Genomic DNA, 15,058 nt, shown 5'->3' on the forward strand with positions numbered 1-15,058 from the left:
CAGGCTGGATAGTTTGAACCAAGGGGGACCCAGGCTGTTTGAAAGCACCATCTATGACATCAAAAGTATTTTTAGAATCAGATGTTAAATCTGTGTTGAGTAGCGCAGGCTGTTTAAACCGATATCCATGTTTAGGAGGCCAGGAGATGGGAAGGTAGGTGGACTGGATGGTTGGTTGGTTGGTTGATAGGTAGGTAGGATGGTTGGTTAGCTTTTGGAAAGCATTGAGGAAAGTAACCACTAATGTTCAAGAGAATTCAAGCCATGCCTAGTTCCTGGGAAAGATCACCCTTCACTTACCATTCTTTGTCCAGCTGAGGGCTGGTGGCGGGATTCCACTGGACTCGCATATCATACTGATGAGGTTCCCTTCAATTGCAGTCATCTCAGTAAGTATATCTGAATTGTAAATACTTGGTGGCACTAGAGGGGGTAAATATTAAAAAAGGGATAATCCATACCAAAGGACATCATAAAAAGACCAGGAATGGTGAAATGGTTAGAGTGTCAGATGGGGACTCAAGACCCCTGGGCTCTGTTCCCTACTTAGCCAAGAAGCTCACTGGGTTGGACACAGACTCTCAGCATAAGCTAAAAGGTGTTCAAGGATAGGCTGGACATGCACATGGTGGGCACGTCATGAGCGGAGCCAGCTGGAGCTGGGGGTCAGACTAGATGGCCCGGGAGGCTCCTTCTGACTCCCTCAGTTTCTGTGTTTCTGTGTTTCTAATTGTTGTAAGGATAAAATGGATAGGAGGCAGAATGCTCTTAGGTTCCTTGGGTTCCTTGCAGGAAACTTCCTTGGGTTCCTTGCAGGAAAAAGGGTAGGATAAAAATATAATAGATAGATAGATAAAATGATAAAATATATTACCACAAGTCCACTGAGAATCCATTAAAAGAAAATATAAGCAAATTCCTGCACAGATCTTTATTTCAGGTATTGAAATTTATCAAATCTTAAATGTGAGAAACAACACACAGAGAAAGAGATCTTAGTTTATTCGAAGTGTTTCAGTGACATGTAACATATGAATGAACCACTTTTATTGGACCCTCTTTGACAGTCTTGGTGTTTCAATCACTAAAGAGAGGCACAAGGTCTGGTGCAGGCAGCAGTAAGACTGTATACAGCTTTACTCCAATTTCCTTCTTTTCTACTTCAGTCCGATAAACTCTCTAAAGTCTCCAAGAAGCCAAGCCTTTCACACATACCTCTGGATGCTGCCAACTTCTGGAACTGAAGAGCAGACTGAGAATCAGAGGCTAAATGAGATGGACAGATATCCTGGTTTTGAAACACAAAATGCCTGTCCAACATTGCTTCCAAGCCCCATGTATTCCTCAGCAGTCACTCACAGATTATTTCCACAAGAAAATCTAAAGTATCCATGAAAATTGGGAAGAACAAGTCCCTTCTTTTTAAACAAACATGCTTTGAAGAAGACCTAGAAGGAGGCTCAGTTGCTCAAGCTGAAATGCCACCTTCAATGATCTTAGAAGGCATTCTAATACTGCAGATTCACATGGCAAAAACGGGCTATGTAGATTAAGAATGCTCGTGCTCATTCTTTAGTGCACCCTTGTGCTATAAGAGCCTTTCCCAACTCAGTGTGCCCCCCAGACTACAACTCCCAGTAGTCATCACTGTTGACCCTGCTGGTAGATGCCAGGGCAGAAAGTGAAGGAGGCTAAGGAAAGGAAGCTTCTTGTACGGTAACAGAACAGGGATAAGACCCTTTCCCCTTGCTTATCATTAATTCATAGATCTTCCAGGACTGCGACAGAAAATGAAGTGTATGACATTCTACTGAAAGCAATCAAACAAAGAGTAAAATTGGTTCACCTATTTGTACTTGTGGTTGATTCTAGGATTAAGCTTCAGACTGGAACACCCTTTTCTCCACATAAATGTTTCCCCCAGTTAATTCCTAACAGTGTGACCCCTCTTGTTTCATAAAAGAAGGCAATGGATGGATGGCAAGGCAAAACTAATCATGGAGGCATTTATGTCCACAGATCCTATGAAGGATGGCAGTGGAAAAATCATTGTTCTGGAATGCTGGCAAACTCTTCTTGTTGTTCTATGCTATTAAGTTTAACTATTGGCAATCTGAAGAATGATAGCCCCCGGAAGGTCCTATCCATGACAGCCCTGCTCAGCTCTTGCAAATTCTCTTGTGCTCGGCCCATCTCAGGTTTGGTGGAAACTTCTAGTCACTCGGAAATCCAAACCCACACAAGTATGAGCAGACATCAAACATTCGATGCTGCTTCCAGTCCAACAGGCAAGACTTACGATGCATGAGAATGTCATTTCAGTTCGCAAACTGTCCATTTGCCACCCCAAAGGAGAAAGCAAAAGAGAGCCTATTTTGCCAAAGAATGTTCACACATCCCCAAAGGATCTTCATGCTTTCCCATGTCTAGCCCTCCATCCAGCAGATGAGTTTGTTTTTAGAAAAATACTAAGATTCTCAGGATTCCATTGGAAGTCAGATCCCTTGAGAGGCAGCACAATCATAGCCACGGAGGTTCTGTAAATCTCTTTTCCAGCATGCACCCAGATATTTCAGTAGCTGCAGAACTTACCCCATACATTGACGTTGTAATTCTTTTCTGTTTTCCCAGCAATGTTTGTCGCTTCACAAGTGTAGCGCCCAGTATCTTGTACTCGAGCTCCTTTGATCTATCAATCAAAAAAGCAAACCTTTCGGCTATCAGTAATGCATGCATTACTACGCAAAACATACGTACAACTTGCGTGCTGTTCCTCTATTTACACCCAGTAAGTATTTTCCAATATGTATTGTTTTGTTTCACAAGTTCATAGTCTCATTCCACCATCAATATCCTTGAAAAGCGTGTGATTTTCAGTTAAAGAAGGTGGATTTTACTTTAGATCTCTGTTTAGATCACTGAGGCTACTTGTTGACTTGTATTAAATACTGGTATTTTCTGATCAGATTGTCTGGTGAATCTTCTCACTAATAGATTGCATGACTTTTGAGGTACACCTACTTAGAGGGGGTGTTCCCTAGTGTTAGTAAGAGAGATGTGAAGCATTGTTTTGTACCAGCTGAAGTTTAATTTATTTTCACGTGCAAAATGACCTCTTGCGGGGAATTTGGACTTTAAAAATCAACAGGATGGCATTTGTGGCTTGGAGGATCACAAGCTGCCTTTATCTACTTCAGTGAAAGCCAAAGAGAGAATTTGTTTGTTTGTATATTCACTATTTTATGCCTCTAATTCTATATTTCCCATATATAGCCGAAGCTCCCTAGGCTCTCTGTTTACAGCCATTCAAAAATTACAGAGCACAAATGCACAAAATAATTAAAGTTTTACATTTCACGAATGAAATTAATTACATGAAATTTCAATCTGCACCACTTAAAACAATTTAAACAGCTAAAGATGATTCCTATACCAGACAAGTTAAAATGGGAGCTGACACAAATGTCCACATCAAATGCCATTCAGTGACTGGAGCAGAGGCTGGTCTTAATCTGGTGCTTAAAAGAGGACAACATTGGTGTCAGGTGGCCTCAGGAGGGCTGTCACCACAAACAGGGGGCTGCCACCAAAAAGGCCCTCTTCTTTGCTACTACCCTCCAGAGGAGGGCCTCAGATGCTGATCACAACATCCGAGTAGGCTTGGGTTGAGAAAGTCATTCCATCAGAACTGTAGTCCAAAGGCTTTCTAGGTTAATAGTAACACCTTGAACTGGTCCTGGAAACACAGAGACAGATCCCTCTGAGCTGGGTGCAGGAACAGGTTGCGGCTTGCCCAGCCTTCCTCTTGGCTCGCTTTGCAAGACTGGGCCAAGCCTGAGAGGAAGCCACAAAATGCTATATGGACAGACTCCAGTAAGGTGAACCTGAAGCCGAGACTCATCCATGGAAGGCCGGAACAAAGTGGTCCTAGTGATACAGCACAGGCGTGGGACAGAGCTTAAACCACTAAGATCTGATAAGAGTTGGAAAGGCCTCGAGAGAGGGAAGGTTCTACATTGTGATACTTGCCTTCAAGACACTTCCATCCTCAGTGATGCTGAGCCCCTGCTTCTTCAGCAGCAGCCGCCGGCCGTCCTTCAGCCACAGCAGGATGGGCGGGGGAACGGCACTGCTCTGGCAGTGGAGCTCCAGGTCTTCTCCCATGACCACAGAGACATTCTGCTCTTCTCCCATGATGCTGGGTGGAACTGCGGGAGCAAATGTGCTCATGTTTATTCCATCTCTTTTTTTACCGGGGCAATGAAGTCAGTTGTCGCTGTTGTTCGGTGCCATGCTGTCAAGTTCTCTGGTGGCCCTATGAAGGAAAGCCCTTCAGAATCATCTACCCATAATAGTCCTGCTCAGTTCTTCTAAGTTCAAGGCTGCGGTTTCCTTGTGCAGTCGATCCATCTCCTATTTGGTCTTCCCTTTCTTCTTCTACTTCCAACTTTCTCTAGCATGACGGTCTTCTCCACGGAGTCATGCCTTCTCATGACATGCATGAAGTCAGAACCTCCCATAAGTGAGTTGCAACCTGGTGTCCAGGAGGGGAATATTACCAACCATCCTATAGTTGTTCACATCTTCTGGGTCCATACTGGGCTTTTCCAGTAAAGCCCTATTTGGAAGAGCTATTATTTCCAAAACTTCAATGAATTACTAGAGCAGTGCAGAAACCAATTCCAGGTGGCTGGATCCCACACTGTTTCAGTGATGAACATAGGAAAGAGCCATGTGTGTCTCCTTAGTTGCATGGCATGGTATCCATAGGAAGGGACAGTATCTGTGTAAGATAGCTTCATTCAGCAGACCGGTGAGGCTCATCTGCAGGGCTGGTATAGGATGCAGCCACGTACAAGCTGCTCCCACTTCACTCCTCCCATACTAAAGTCTGAGTCGTGTGTCACTTAATACCTTAATCTGACCTTATTGCAGACTTTGGAGTAGGTCCTAGATTGGATCAAGCCAGAACTTCCCCGAGAAACAAAAATGATGAAACTGAGGCTGTTGTATCCCACTAGGGAAGGCACGAGTCACTAGACAAGACAAGACAAGGAAAGGCAAAGGAAGAGGAAGGCCAACGATGAGATGCATCCGTTCCATAAATAAAGCCCAGCCTTGAGTTTACAAGAGCTGAGCAGGGCTGTCATGGGCAGGACATTCCAGAAGGCATTTCTTCATAGGGTCACCTTAAGTTGGAGATAACTTGATGGCACATGACAGCGACAATGCTAGAATTCCTGGCATGGTGTCTGTGAGGCTATAACATATCTGAGTAGGTCTGAGCTATAGCAATGTTACTGTGTTGGAGCTCTGTTTAATAGTGGTCGCTTGGTGACAATTTCCAAAGGGGAAGAAAGCAGGGATTGCTTTTACTACTTATCAATGAGCCTTGAATCCTGCAAAAAATCTGAGCAGAGACAGGGTATTTGGAAGACAGTCATCCACAGGTTCACCATAACTCGAAGATGACTTGACAGCACTCGATGACAAGACTTCAAATTTCATTAACTGCTTATTTTAAAACTGTAATTCTAAAAGTCCATGACCAATATTAGTCTCCTGTAAGCTTGAATTGTTCATCTAGGATCACTAGTTTTTGAAATTATCTGTGACTGCCCTTGATGATAAAGCATGTCTCAGCTTTGCACGAAACACAAACGGTGGAAACAGGAACCAGGGAGAACAGTGTACCTTTATAACACGCAGCATTTCTCAGAGAAAAAACATTTTACTAATTAAGAAACAGAAAAATAAAATGCTTCCATTTTGAAATATTGTATATGTCAGCAATGTGATTGTTTTAAAACATCATTAACGTCTTCTTATTTTCCTTAGTGCTGGAAAGATTCAATGGAATAGATCATTGTAGAGCATTGAAATAATTTAGAGAAAAGCTTCATCTCTTTGGATAAGTCATACATGGGCTGCGAGAAACCTCCCTGCTTATCTTACTTGCTTTGTTGAATTCACAAAGGCAGTTTTTCTTTCTGACAGTTGAGGAGGAAAACGTTAGCTTCAGTACTTATAAGGATTTACTGTATTTATTTGCAAATGTTTTTCTGCCAATAGCTTTCCTCCCTGTGCAATAAACTGAAGAACATGGAATTTCAAAATAAGAAGCCTAAGCAAATTAGAATGATCAAACAGTCATTATATGGCAGCAAATCCTGATTTACAACTGAGTGTACAATTGGGGAAGAAATTGTAACTAATCCAGACCCTCTGATGAGTGTAACTATTCCATTCATATATTTGCAAATATGCACTTTTAACATTCATACAATTCAGCTATAAAGTGCTTAAAATAGCATAAACCTAAAACATATCTAAATTCACCTCACTTAAATGTATGAATGGAATGTACCAACCATTTCAGCAAACATATAAACACTCTTTCGGTGAGTAACAACTAAACTAACCACATTGGGGTGTCAACAAAATATCCTCCATCAAACCAGCAGAATTATGTGAGTCTCTTCCACGTGTACCAGGAAATTTTGAATACAACTTTTGCATATTTAAAGAGCCTATGTGGCAGGAAATATTGGTGCGTGGACATTCTATTGTGTTTTACCAACAAGGAAACACAAAGCACAACTGAATTGTACTACTTATTGCAAGGTTGTCACACTCAAAAAAATGGAGAGTCAGTTTCCCACCCAGTAGATGCCCAAGAACCACCCACAGCCATAACTGTGCTCTGAAAATGCCCAAGCCATCCATGCTAGAATATGAAAATTCACAAAAATCTGGGGAAAAAATCAAACAAGAGTCCAGCAGCTTGGCCTAAATGCTTGTAAAAATGCATCAGATGATTATCTCAGCCAAAGAGCCTTACACAAGACTCTTGATCTTGTGAGTCCCAGGAGAAAGAATTCTAAAATCAACTACCAAAACATTCTTGGATCAGATCAAGAGACTTAGGTCCAGAAAAACAGAATTTCTAAAGGTCTTTCAGTAACGTGCGGAGTTTGGGAAAAGTGCTAACACAGTGGAATTCTCTAATCCATTAAGAAGGACTTTGTTACCATCATGGACATTTTTCAATGTTTGCCTTAAAGGAAGTTGTCAGGAATTCTCACCATGAACTCTGAGATCAATATCCCTTTGGTTCTCCCCGGCTGCATTTACTGCAACACACGTGTACCTTCCTGTATCACTGATCTGTGCACTCGTCAATGCCAGGATGCGACCTCCAGAAAGAATCTGTTAAGGAGGTATTGTTGCTAGTAAATGTTAGGGGTTAGTGACTCAGGATAGCAGTTTATTGACAAGCATAATCTTATATTAAATTGCATTAGGCCCCTAATACAAATAAATACAAATAACAATGCAATTTTCTGATGCAATATGATTCTGTGTGCACAGTAATCCCACATATTTCTGCAATGTCCTTCACTGCCTTGCTATTTTCCACTTATTAATCCAAGAGCTCAGTCCATCATCCACAGGACAGGGTCATGGGATTCTTCAGAGTCCCAGCTCCAGCCTTGCAAATTCACTCAAGTGCTACCTGAGGGAGGGGGTTTTTTTTTCTGTCATTCCAAGACAGGCTTGGGAGGATACCCTGGCAGGTATCTTGGTAGCACCTCAGCCTCCTGCCCTCCTTTTCTGAGGTGTTGCATTTAGATGACTGATTAGTGTGGAAGTGACTTTCATTTAGAAGGAGGGACCCCCCCCCCAAAAAAAAAACCCCCCAGGAATTTCTTTATTTAAAATTGTGTATTTATTTGTACATGTTCAAACTTCAGTGACCTTCGAAGGAGGAATTATTCTCTGGTTCATATTGCAATCTGTGCTGAAGAACTCTGGAAGGGATCATTCTCACCTCAGAATGGAAACAAGCACGCCAGGGTTTATATTCCATTGCAGGAAGCTACAAATCCTGGTAGCATCGCTCAGTTTCTCCAAATACACTTCCATGAATGGCAAGACACTATTATTCAAGAGGGTGTTTTATTGGAACATTTCTATACTGTCCACTGTCCGGTGCGGAGAATACTAAGTAAGCTGCCATACCTTAATCAAACCCTCACACGGTAATTGGGCTCAAATTCCCATTTGCCTCCCATCCCATTTTTCACTAAAGCGGCTTTCCAAAGAGCAGGGAGTTTGGTCCACCAAATAAAGATGCACATATACAGATGCTGGTACCAACAGACCATACCAAGCAGCCTTCTCAATGAAATTTTGTACAGCCACTTGCAGGGTAGATCGAGGCAAGCACCTTGGCTGCCCCTGAACCCCATTCACTGATTCCATGAAATAAGGTGGCTTAAATCTCTAGAGGAGATCTAAGGCATCAGCAGAAGCATCCAAGTACCTGGAGTCCATTTGCAAAGCTAGAAACGGGGCTGCCATCCTTCAGCCAGGTCAGAATGGGAAGAGGGATTCCGCGAGCTTCACATTCCAACCTCACCAGATTATTAACCACAACAGTTACCATTTCATCGCTGCCGGAAATGGAGGGTGGAACTGAAAAGTGGAAGCAGGAAGGAGTGTTCAGAACAAGCATTCCATACAATTCTCACCCATATGTTCTTCATATGAGCATATCCTTGAAACATGTGCATAGTTTTAATGGATTACTTAAAACGCTGGGCTGAAAGTGCCTCTGGTCTTTAGTTCTTCATTCTTTGATGGCAAAAGCTGGGAGACACTTTCAACGCTTTCCAGTGCAGGCTGATGAAACTTTTAAACTTTGGGGAGTGGGGAAACTTAAGCCAGAAGCTTTTCTCCCAGCTTCCTTTCATTTTCTCTTCAAAACACATTTTCCATCTGCAGCCAAGTAGACTCTCCTGTTGTAAGGCTCTGGGGGGGAAGATGCATCAGAATTCAGCATGCATCTGGACCTCTTTGTTGGAGGGAGAAACAGGTACCCCCAGTGGAGTAGGGGTGCCCTATCCATATACACACCTTACTTCTACAGTTACTCTTCCAGGAATATAGACAGACAGACATTTGATTGCTTTCTGTTTTGTTGTTGTTAGTCAAGAAGTCGTGTCTGACCCATCGCGACCCCATGGAAAACATTCCTCCAGGCCTTCCTGTCCTCCACCATCTCCCGGAGTCCACTTAAGCTCACACCGATTGCTTCAGTGACTCCATCCAGCCACCTCATCCTCTGCCGTCCCCTCCTTCTTTTGCCATCAATTGTTCCCAGCATTAGGCTCTTATCCAGAGAGTCCTTCCTTCTCATTAGGTGGCCAAAGTACTCGAGTTTCGTCTTCAGTATCTGGCCTTCTAAAGAGCAGTCAGGGTTGATCTCCTCTAGCACTGACCGGTTTGATCACCTTGCGGTCCAAGGGACTCGCAGGAGTCTCCTCCAGCACCACAATTCAAAGGCCTCAAAATCCTTTGGCGCTCAGCCTTCCTTATGGTCCAGCTTTCACAGCCATAGATTGCAACTTTCTGTATTACTAAAACAAATATTTGGACTCCTAACTTTGACTTTTGCTTCCGCTTTTCTCTGTTTCTGGCTTAGTAGAGCACCAAACATTTCCTAGCAATCAATGGCTACATGGAGTTACTGCTTTTGGCTTTGTCATGGGCAGTTCATGGCTCCCAAGAAAATATCTTGTGCAAGGTCATTATTAATATTAAAAGCAACTGCACTGCACACAGCTCCTGCTTAGTTCAGTGGGGTGATGTAATCCTTATAAATTAAGGTATGGGCTTTTAGAAGTGGATTTGCCACACTGGATTTGCTAACTTGTCAGTATTGATGATAACCAGTCAGTTTCTCATGAATACTGTAAATATATATGCATTTAAATATAGAAATGTTTCATACTGGAAAGTAACAAATCCTGAAATTGCAGGATTCTGCAGGAAGTTTAGGAAAGAGCAAACCTTGAAATTAAGGGTAAATAGTTGAACAAGGACCAATAAGAGTCCACAAGCTTTTGACCACAAAGCCAAGAAGCAGAGCATGTGTGCAAACATCCTCTCCTTGCACATAAAGGAGAAAGGAAGTGTGCAAAGCTGAACCTTGTTGCAGTTAATACATCTAATGACACCATGATTTGGGGTTGTCTGAATGGGGTCAGCATGTAGAACAGAATGGATATTTAAAATCCATGTTGTTTACTGGGAGCTAGGGAAGTGTAGTGGGGAGGGTGCCAGACAGGGAACAAAATAATGAAAGTGGGATTTGGGTGTGAAAAGGCTGAATACTCCTCGTCTTAAAAAAGGAGCAATGCAATACTCATTTCAGTTCGCTGAAATAACAACACGAGATCTTTCTTCCAGGAATGGCTCTATTGCACGTGTCTGGCAGGCAAACACTTCAGAACTGAGTGCTTTCCTGTTTTGAGTTATGTCAGTGCTACAAAACCAAGCTTTCTGCTTATTCTCAAACCACCATGGAACATGTTTTTAATGAGTACCTGGAAGGTATTAAGTGCATGCAATAAAACTTGAAAAGTGTGGATGAAATGCAGAGAGGTGTTTTTCCCCAAGGCTGCCCTCTGTTCGGAAACAAGAAGCAAGATTTACCGTGAACCTGAAGGCTGTAGAACAACTCGGCTACCCCTGCTGCATTTGCCACGATGCATTTATAAATGCCAGCGTCAGAGATCTGGGCGCCATCAAGCTGCACGACTTGCCCTCTGTCCAAGAAAGTGATGCTGCCCGTCGCGGTGAGAAGGCGGTTATCCTTGTACCATGTGATGACTACAGAGTGAAATAAGAGAATGTCAGGGGAGGAAAATGAAGCTCGTCATTCTTCAGGAATCTGCAAAAGCGGTTTTTCAAAGAAAGCATTCTACGCATAAAAGCATAACCTTTTAGTCACACAAATGTGGGGCCAGGGGCCTTCTACCTCACAGGGCTGTTTTGGGGATAAGATTGAGAGCAGGCAGAGAATAATGTAAGTTTGAGTTCATTCCAAGAACTACCTTATTCTTAGGGAGATAGTTAAGTTAGGGAGCGCCTGCACCCCTATGTGCCTGCCAGGCCTTTGAGACCTACGCAGGGGGCCCTCCTGTGTGAGCCACCCCTTAAGGTGAGAGGGAGGGCGCTAGGAGGAGGGCCTTTTCTACAGCTGCTCCTCATACTTGGAATGCTCTCCCCAAGAAGATTTGCCTGGCACATTCCTTAATTTCTTTTTGGTGCCAGGTGAAGACCTTCCTTTAAAAAATAAATAAAATTCTATTTATTTATTTATTTTAAAATTTATATCCTGCCTTTTTCCTATAAAGGGCTCAAGGCAGCTTGCGTCTCTTCCTCCTTCTTATCCCCACAACAACAGCCCTGTGAGGTAGGTTGGGCTGAGAGCCTGTGACTGGCCCAAAGTCACCCAGTTGGCTCCATGGCTGAGCGGGGACTAGAACCCAGATCGCCTGAGTTCCAGTCCCACGCTCTTAACCACTACGCCACACTCATAAAGCCACAAGACCTTTGTTTTGTATTTTCTGCTTGTATTTTATTGTTATTTTATTTTGAATGTGTTATTGGTTTTTATTGTGTTTTAATCTTGTAATTATGAGCTGCCCAGAGGTGCTGTGGTGCAACTGGGAAGCATACAAATGTTTTAAATTAATTAATAAGAAAAAAGGTGGGATAAAAATCTAATAAAAAATAAGATCAAAGAACATGTTGGAATGTCTCACCACTCCATGTGTTCACAGCAGTTCACCTAGCCACTATCAGAGGGTTCACTGCAACAAATGCCATCCAAAATAAGCGGTGCTAAGATGAGCTACAGCACATCTCAAGCATAATGCTAACCAGTGCTTTTTTTTGTAAGAAAAAAGGTGCCGGAACTCATGAAATTATTTACCTTTTGCATGTAGTCAATTGCTGTACACACACCCACACACGTCAGTTGTGCAATGAAACATAACGGTTGCCACCCTCAGTAAACACTCAGCGTGTGATCACATGACCAATCACAAGCTGAGCAGTGCCATCACAACCAGCACAGCCAAAGTACGCACGCATCGGATTCGACACACAAGCAACCCACATGCATCGTTTTAATGATTTTGCCGCCGACAGGGCGATTCAAATCCACGTGGACCAAACATCAAATTTTCAAGTTACTTTTAAAACTTGGAAAATCTGTCAAAAAAAGGTGCCGGAACTCTGTTCCGGTGTGTTCTATGACAAAAAAGCACTGATGTTAACCCCACAGAGAGCTTAGTGAATTCCTCAAGAGACAAGAACGCAACAGCTCATCTCTCACCAAACCAAGGTGAACATTTTAAATGATGAGAAATGACCGCTTTACCTGGAAAGGGATTCCCGGCTGCTTTGCACTCCAGCTGTACTGGATTGTTCACAATCACAGTTTCATTTATCATCTTCCCTGGATCCTTCAGGCTAGGTGGCTCTGGAAAGAAGTAGGGAATGATGGCCTCCGTTGTTTAGACTCACAACACCCAGTCCTTCCCTGCCCGCAAGCAGTGCAGGCGTTTGCGTGACATGCCTAAAACCGTTTTTAGCAACGGCAGATTGGTCAATGCAAAGGAGTTCTCAGAGATGGCCTGTGAAACTACCTCCATGCAAAATATTTCTAATTTGCTCCCATGGGGTTTTATAGCATTTTATTGTATAATTTATGCCTGCTTGTATGGGGTTTTTTAGGGTGTACACTGTACCCTTAAAGATGACCCAACATTTTTTTTTTAAATAAAATAAGTGAATGGCTCCCCAAAATGGCAGTGGTTTTCCATGTCTTCCCTGGGATGTTTTCAAAGTCGTGGGCTCCACACCACATGTAAGAATAAGTAGTAGGCATGGGAGAATTGTTGGACCATAAGGAAGGCTGAGCGCCAAAGGATTGAGGCCTTTGGATTGTGTGCTGGAGGAGACTCCTGAGAGTCCCTTGGACAACAAGGCGATCAAACTGGTCAGTCCTAGAGGAGATCAACCCTGACTGCTCTTTAGAAGGCCAGATCCTGAAGATGAAACTCAAATACTTTGGCCACCTAATGAGAAGGAAGGACTCCCTGGAGAAGAGTCTAATGCTGGGGATGATTGCTGGCAAAAGGAGAAGGGGACGGCAGAGGATGGGGTGGCTGGATGGAGTCCCTGGGGGCAGTGGGTGTGGGTTTGGGTAGACTCTGAGGGATGGTGTGTTTTATGGAAACCATTTTGAAATCTTGGGGTGCCAAGCAGTATAGAAGTAGCTTAAATCAACCAATGAGCCAACGGGCTACCTTCAGCTGCCAGTCAGTGTCAGGAAGGCCATTACCATACACATGGAGCCGGAGATGTTGCTGAGCTTCGCCCGCTGCATTTGTTGCTACACAGGTGTATCTTCCAGCATCTTCTGCAAGAGACTTGGCGATCTGCAGAATGCGTCCCGAAGATTCCAGCTGCTCAAAAAACAAACACAAAGGCCTGCTATGTTTGGCATTCCAAATGCAGCCTCTAATACAATACAAGCACCATTGGCTAAAACGTCCCATTTGTCTTCCAAGATACAACAATAATCATGAACGGTTCCTGTCTGGATTTTTGGCTCAAGCGTACTAAAATTCCAGTTCAGCAGTTCGGATAAATTAGCTACAATGCATGCTTTGTTTCCAGCTGGATCATTTAGGGCATTGTTTTGTTTTGTTTCGATGTTGGCTTTTGTGACGTTATACAGGATCCTGATTATCAAAGTCTAGTCGCTGTTGTTGTTGTTGCTAATTTCATTTCTATACCTCCCCACAGCTGAAGCTTTCTGGGAGTTTTGCAACAATCCATAAAGACTGACAATAAAAATGCAATTAAAATAGCATAAATTAGGAAAATATTAAAAAGTTTAAAACAGGTAAAACAGGCAATAGCAGAGAATGAATCTGCAAAGCACCTGGGATGGACAATCCCCTTCAAGCCCCTGGGTGGCAGGTAAGTCTTTAAAGGCCTCAGAGAAGAGAGCTATCTTAAGTGCTGAAAAGATGACAAATCTGGTGCAGCCAAGCCAATTCCACTGTCCGCATGATCACCTATTCCAGATCTTTGCTCCTCACCCCTTTATCTCAATTATATGAATTTCCAAGCCTGAACAGAAAATGTATTATGTGTACTTGGAAAGGAAAACAAACATGGACAAGAGACTGTGTACCTCAGAATAGCCTAAGTGTTCACGCTTTCCACCATCTTGACTCTCTTTATATACAAAACAGTGTTTGGGTTTGCTCTCATTCTGCAGAAGAGATCCATTTGCTTAGAAAAACATCGAGGAAGGGGAGGCATGATAGATGTGTTTATAGAAATGCATAGTGTGGAGCAAGTAGAGGGGGAGATATTTCTCTCCCTCCCCCATTACACCAGAACTCAGGGTCAGTCCATGAAGCTGATTGGTGGGAGGTTTGGGACAGATCGAAGGAAGGTCTTCTTCACACATAGTTTAAGTACGGAATGAGCTGCCATGGGAAGTGGTGATGGCCACCAACTTGGATGGCTTCAAAAGGGGATGGGACAGATTGACAGAGGAGGAGGCCACCAGTGGCTACCGGCCTTGCTGGCTACATGCTACCGCCTTTCCCAGAGGAGGCATGCCTGCACAGACCAGTTGCTGAGGAGCAGGACAAGTGACGGTCTCGCACCCATCCTGCCTGAGAGATCCTGTGGGCGGCTGGTTTGCCACCATGCATGCAGAGTGCTGGACTATATGGACTTGGGGTCTGATCCAGCGTGCCCTTCCTTATGTTCTTAAGCCATGATGCTCCTACACAAGCAGAATGCAGCCTAATCATCTTTCTTGTTCTGGAGCTCTGTTTTGCTAATATCCGGGTGGCAATGGGTGTCCATACTTAACATTACAATTGACCTAAATGTTGATACTCACTCTAATATTGGCTCGAGCTGTGTTTACAGGCTGGCTGTCTTTTAACCACGTGATAGAAGGGACGGGGATGCCATTGGCTATACACTGAAGCGTTACCGGCTTATGAATCACCACAGATCTCTCTGGAGGGCCAGATGATTTGATTGTTGGAGGAACTACAAGAATCAATAAAGACCTTTATGGAGGAGCTGCACGAACATTGCATAAGATTTTTTCAACTTCTCTGAATGGTTTCAGATGGTTCAGATTAGTTCTTGGGTGTATTCATGC

At 43.3% G+C, this 15,058-nt stretch overlaps 1 protein-coding gene across 1 annotated transcript in view; it reads right to left on the reverse strand.

Moving 5' to 3' along the window:
* HMCN1 (hemicentin 1) overlaps positions 1 to 15,058 on the reverse strand; it is a 229,012-nt gene that overhangs the window by 86,744 nt on the left and 127,210 nt on the right. Inside the window, exons 35-43 of the mRNA XM_044439180.1 lie at positions 14,789 to 14,943; positions 13,202 to 13,325; positions 12,236 to 12,337; positions 10,501 to 10,677; positions 8,327 to 8,478; positions 7,086 to 7,209; positions 4,030 to 4,208; positions 2,593 to 2,689; positions 301 to 423 (exon numbers count right to left, since the gene is read on the reverse strand). Coding sequence (XP_044295115.1) covers positions 301 to 423; positions 2,593 to 2,689; positions 4,030 to 4,208; positions 7,086 to 7,209; positions 8,327 to 8,478; positions 10,501 to 10,677; positions 12,236 to 12,337; positions 13,202 to 13,325; positions 14,789 to 14,943 — 1,233 coding nt within the window. The remainder of the gene's footprint in view (positions 1 to 300; positions 424 to 2,592; positions 2,690 to 4,029; positions 4,209 to 7,085; positions 7,210 to 8,326; positions 8,479 to 10,500; positions 10,678 to 12,235; positions 12,338 to 13,201; positions 13,326 to 14,788; positions 14,944 to 15,058) is intronic.

This window comes from Varanus komodoensis, unplaced genomic scaffold (assembly GCF_004798865.1).
Source record: "Varanus komodoensis strain SLA01 unplaced genomic scaffold, ASM479886v1 scaffold34_1, whole genome shotgun sequence".
Classification (NCBI taxonomy): Eukaryota; Metazoa; Chordata; class Lepidosauria; order Squamata; family Varanidae; genus Varanus; species Varanus komodoensis.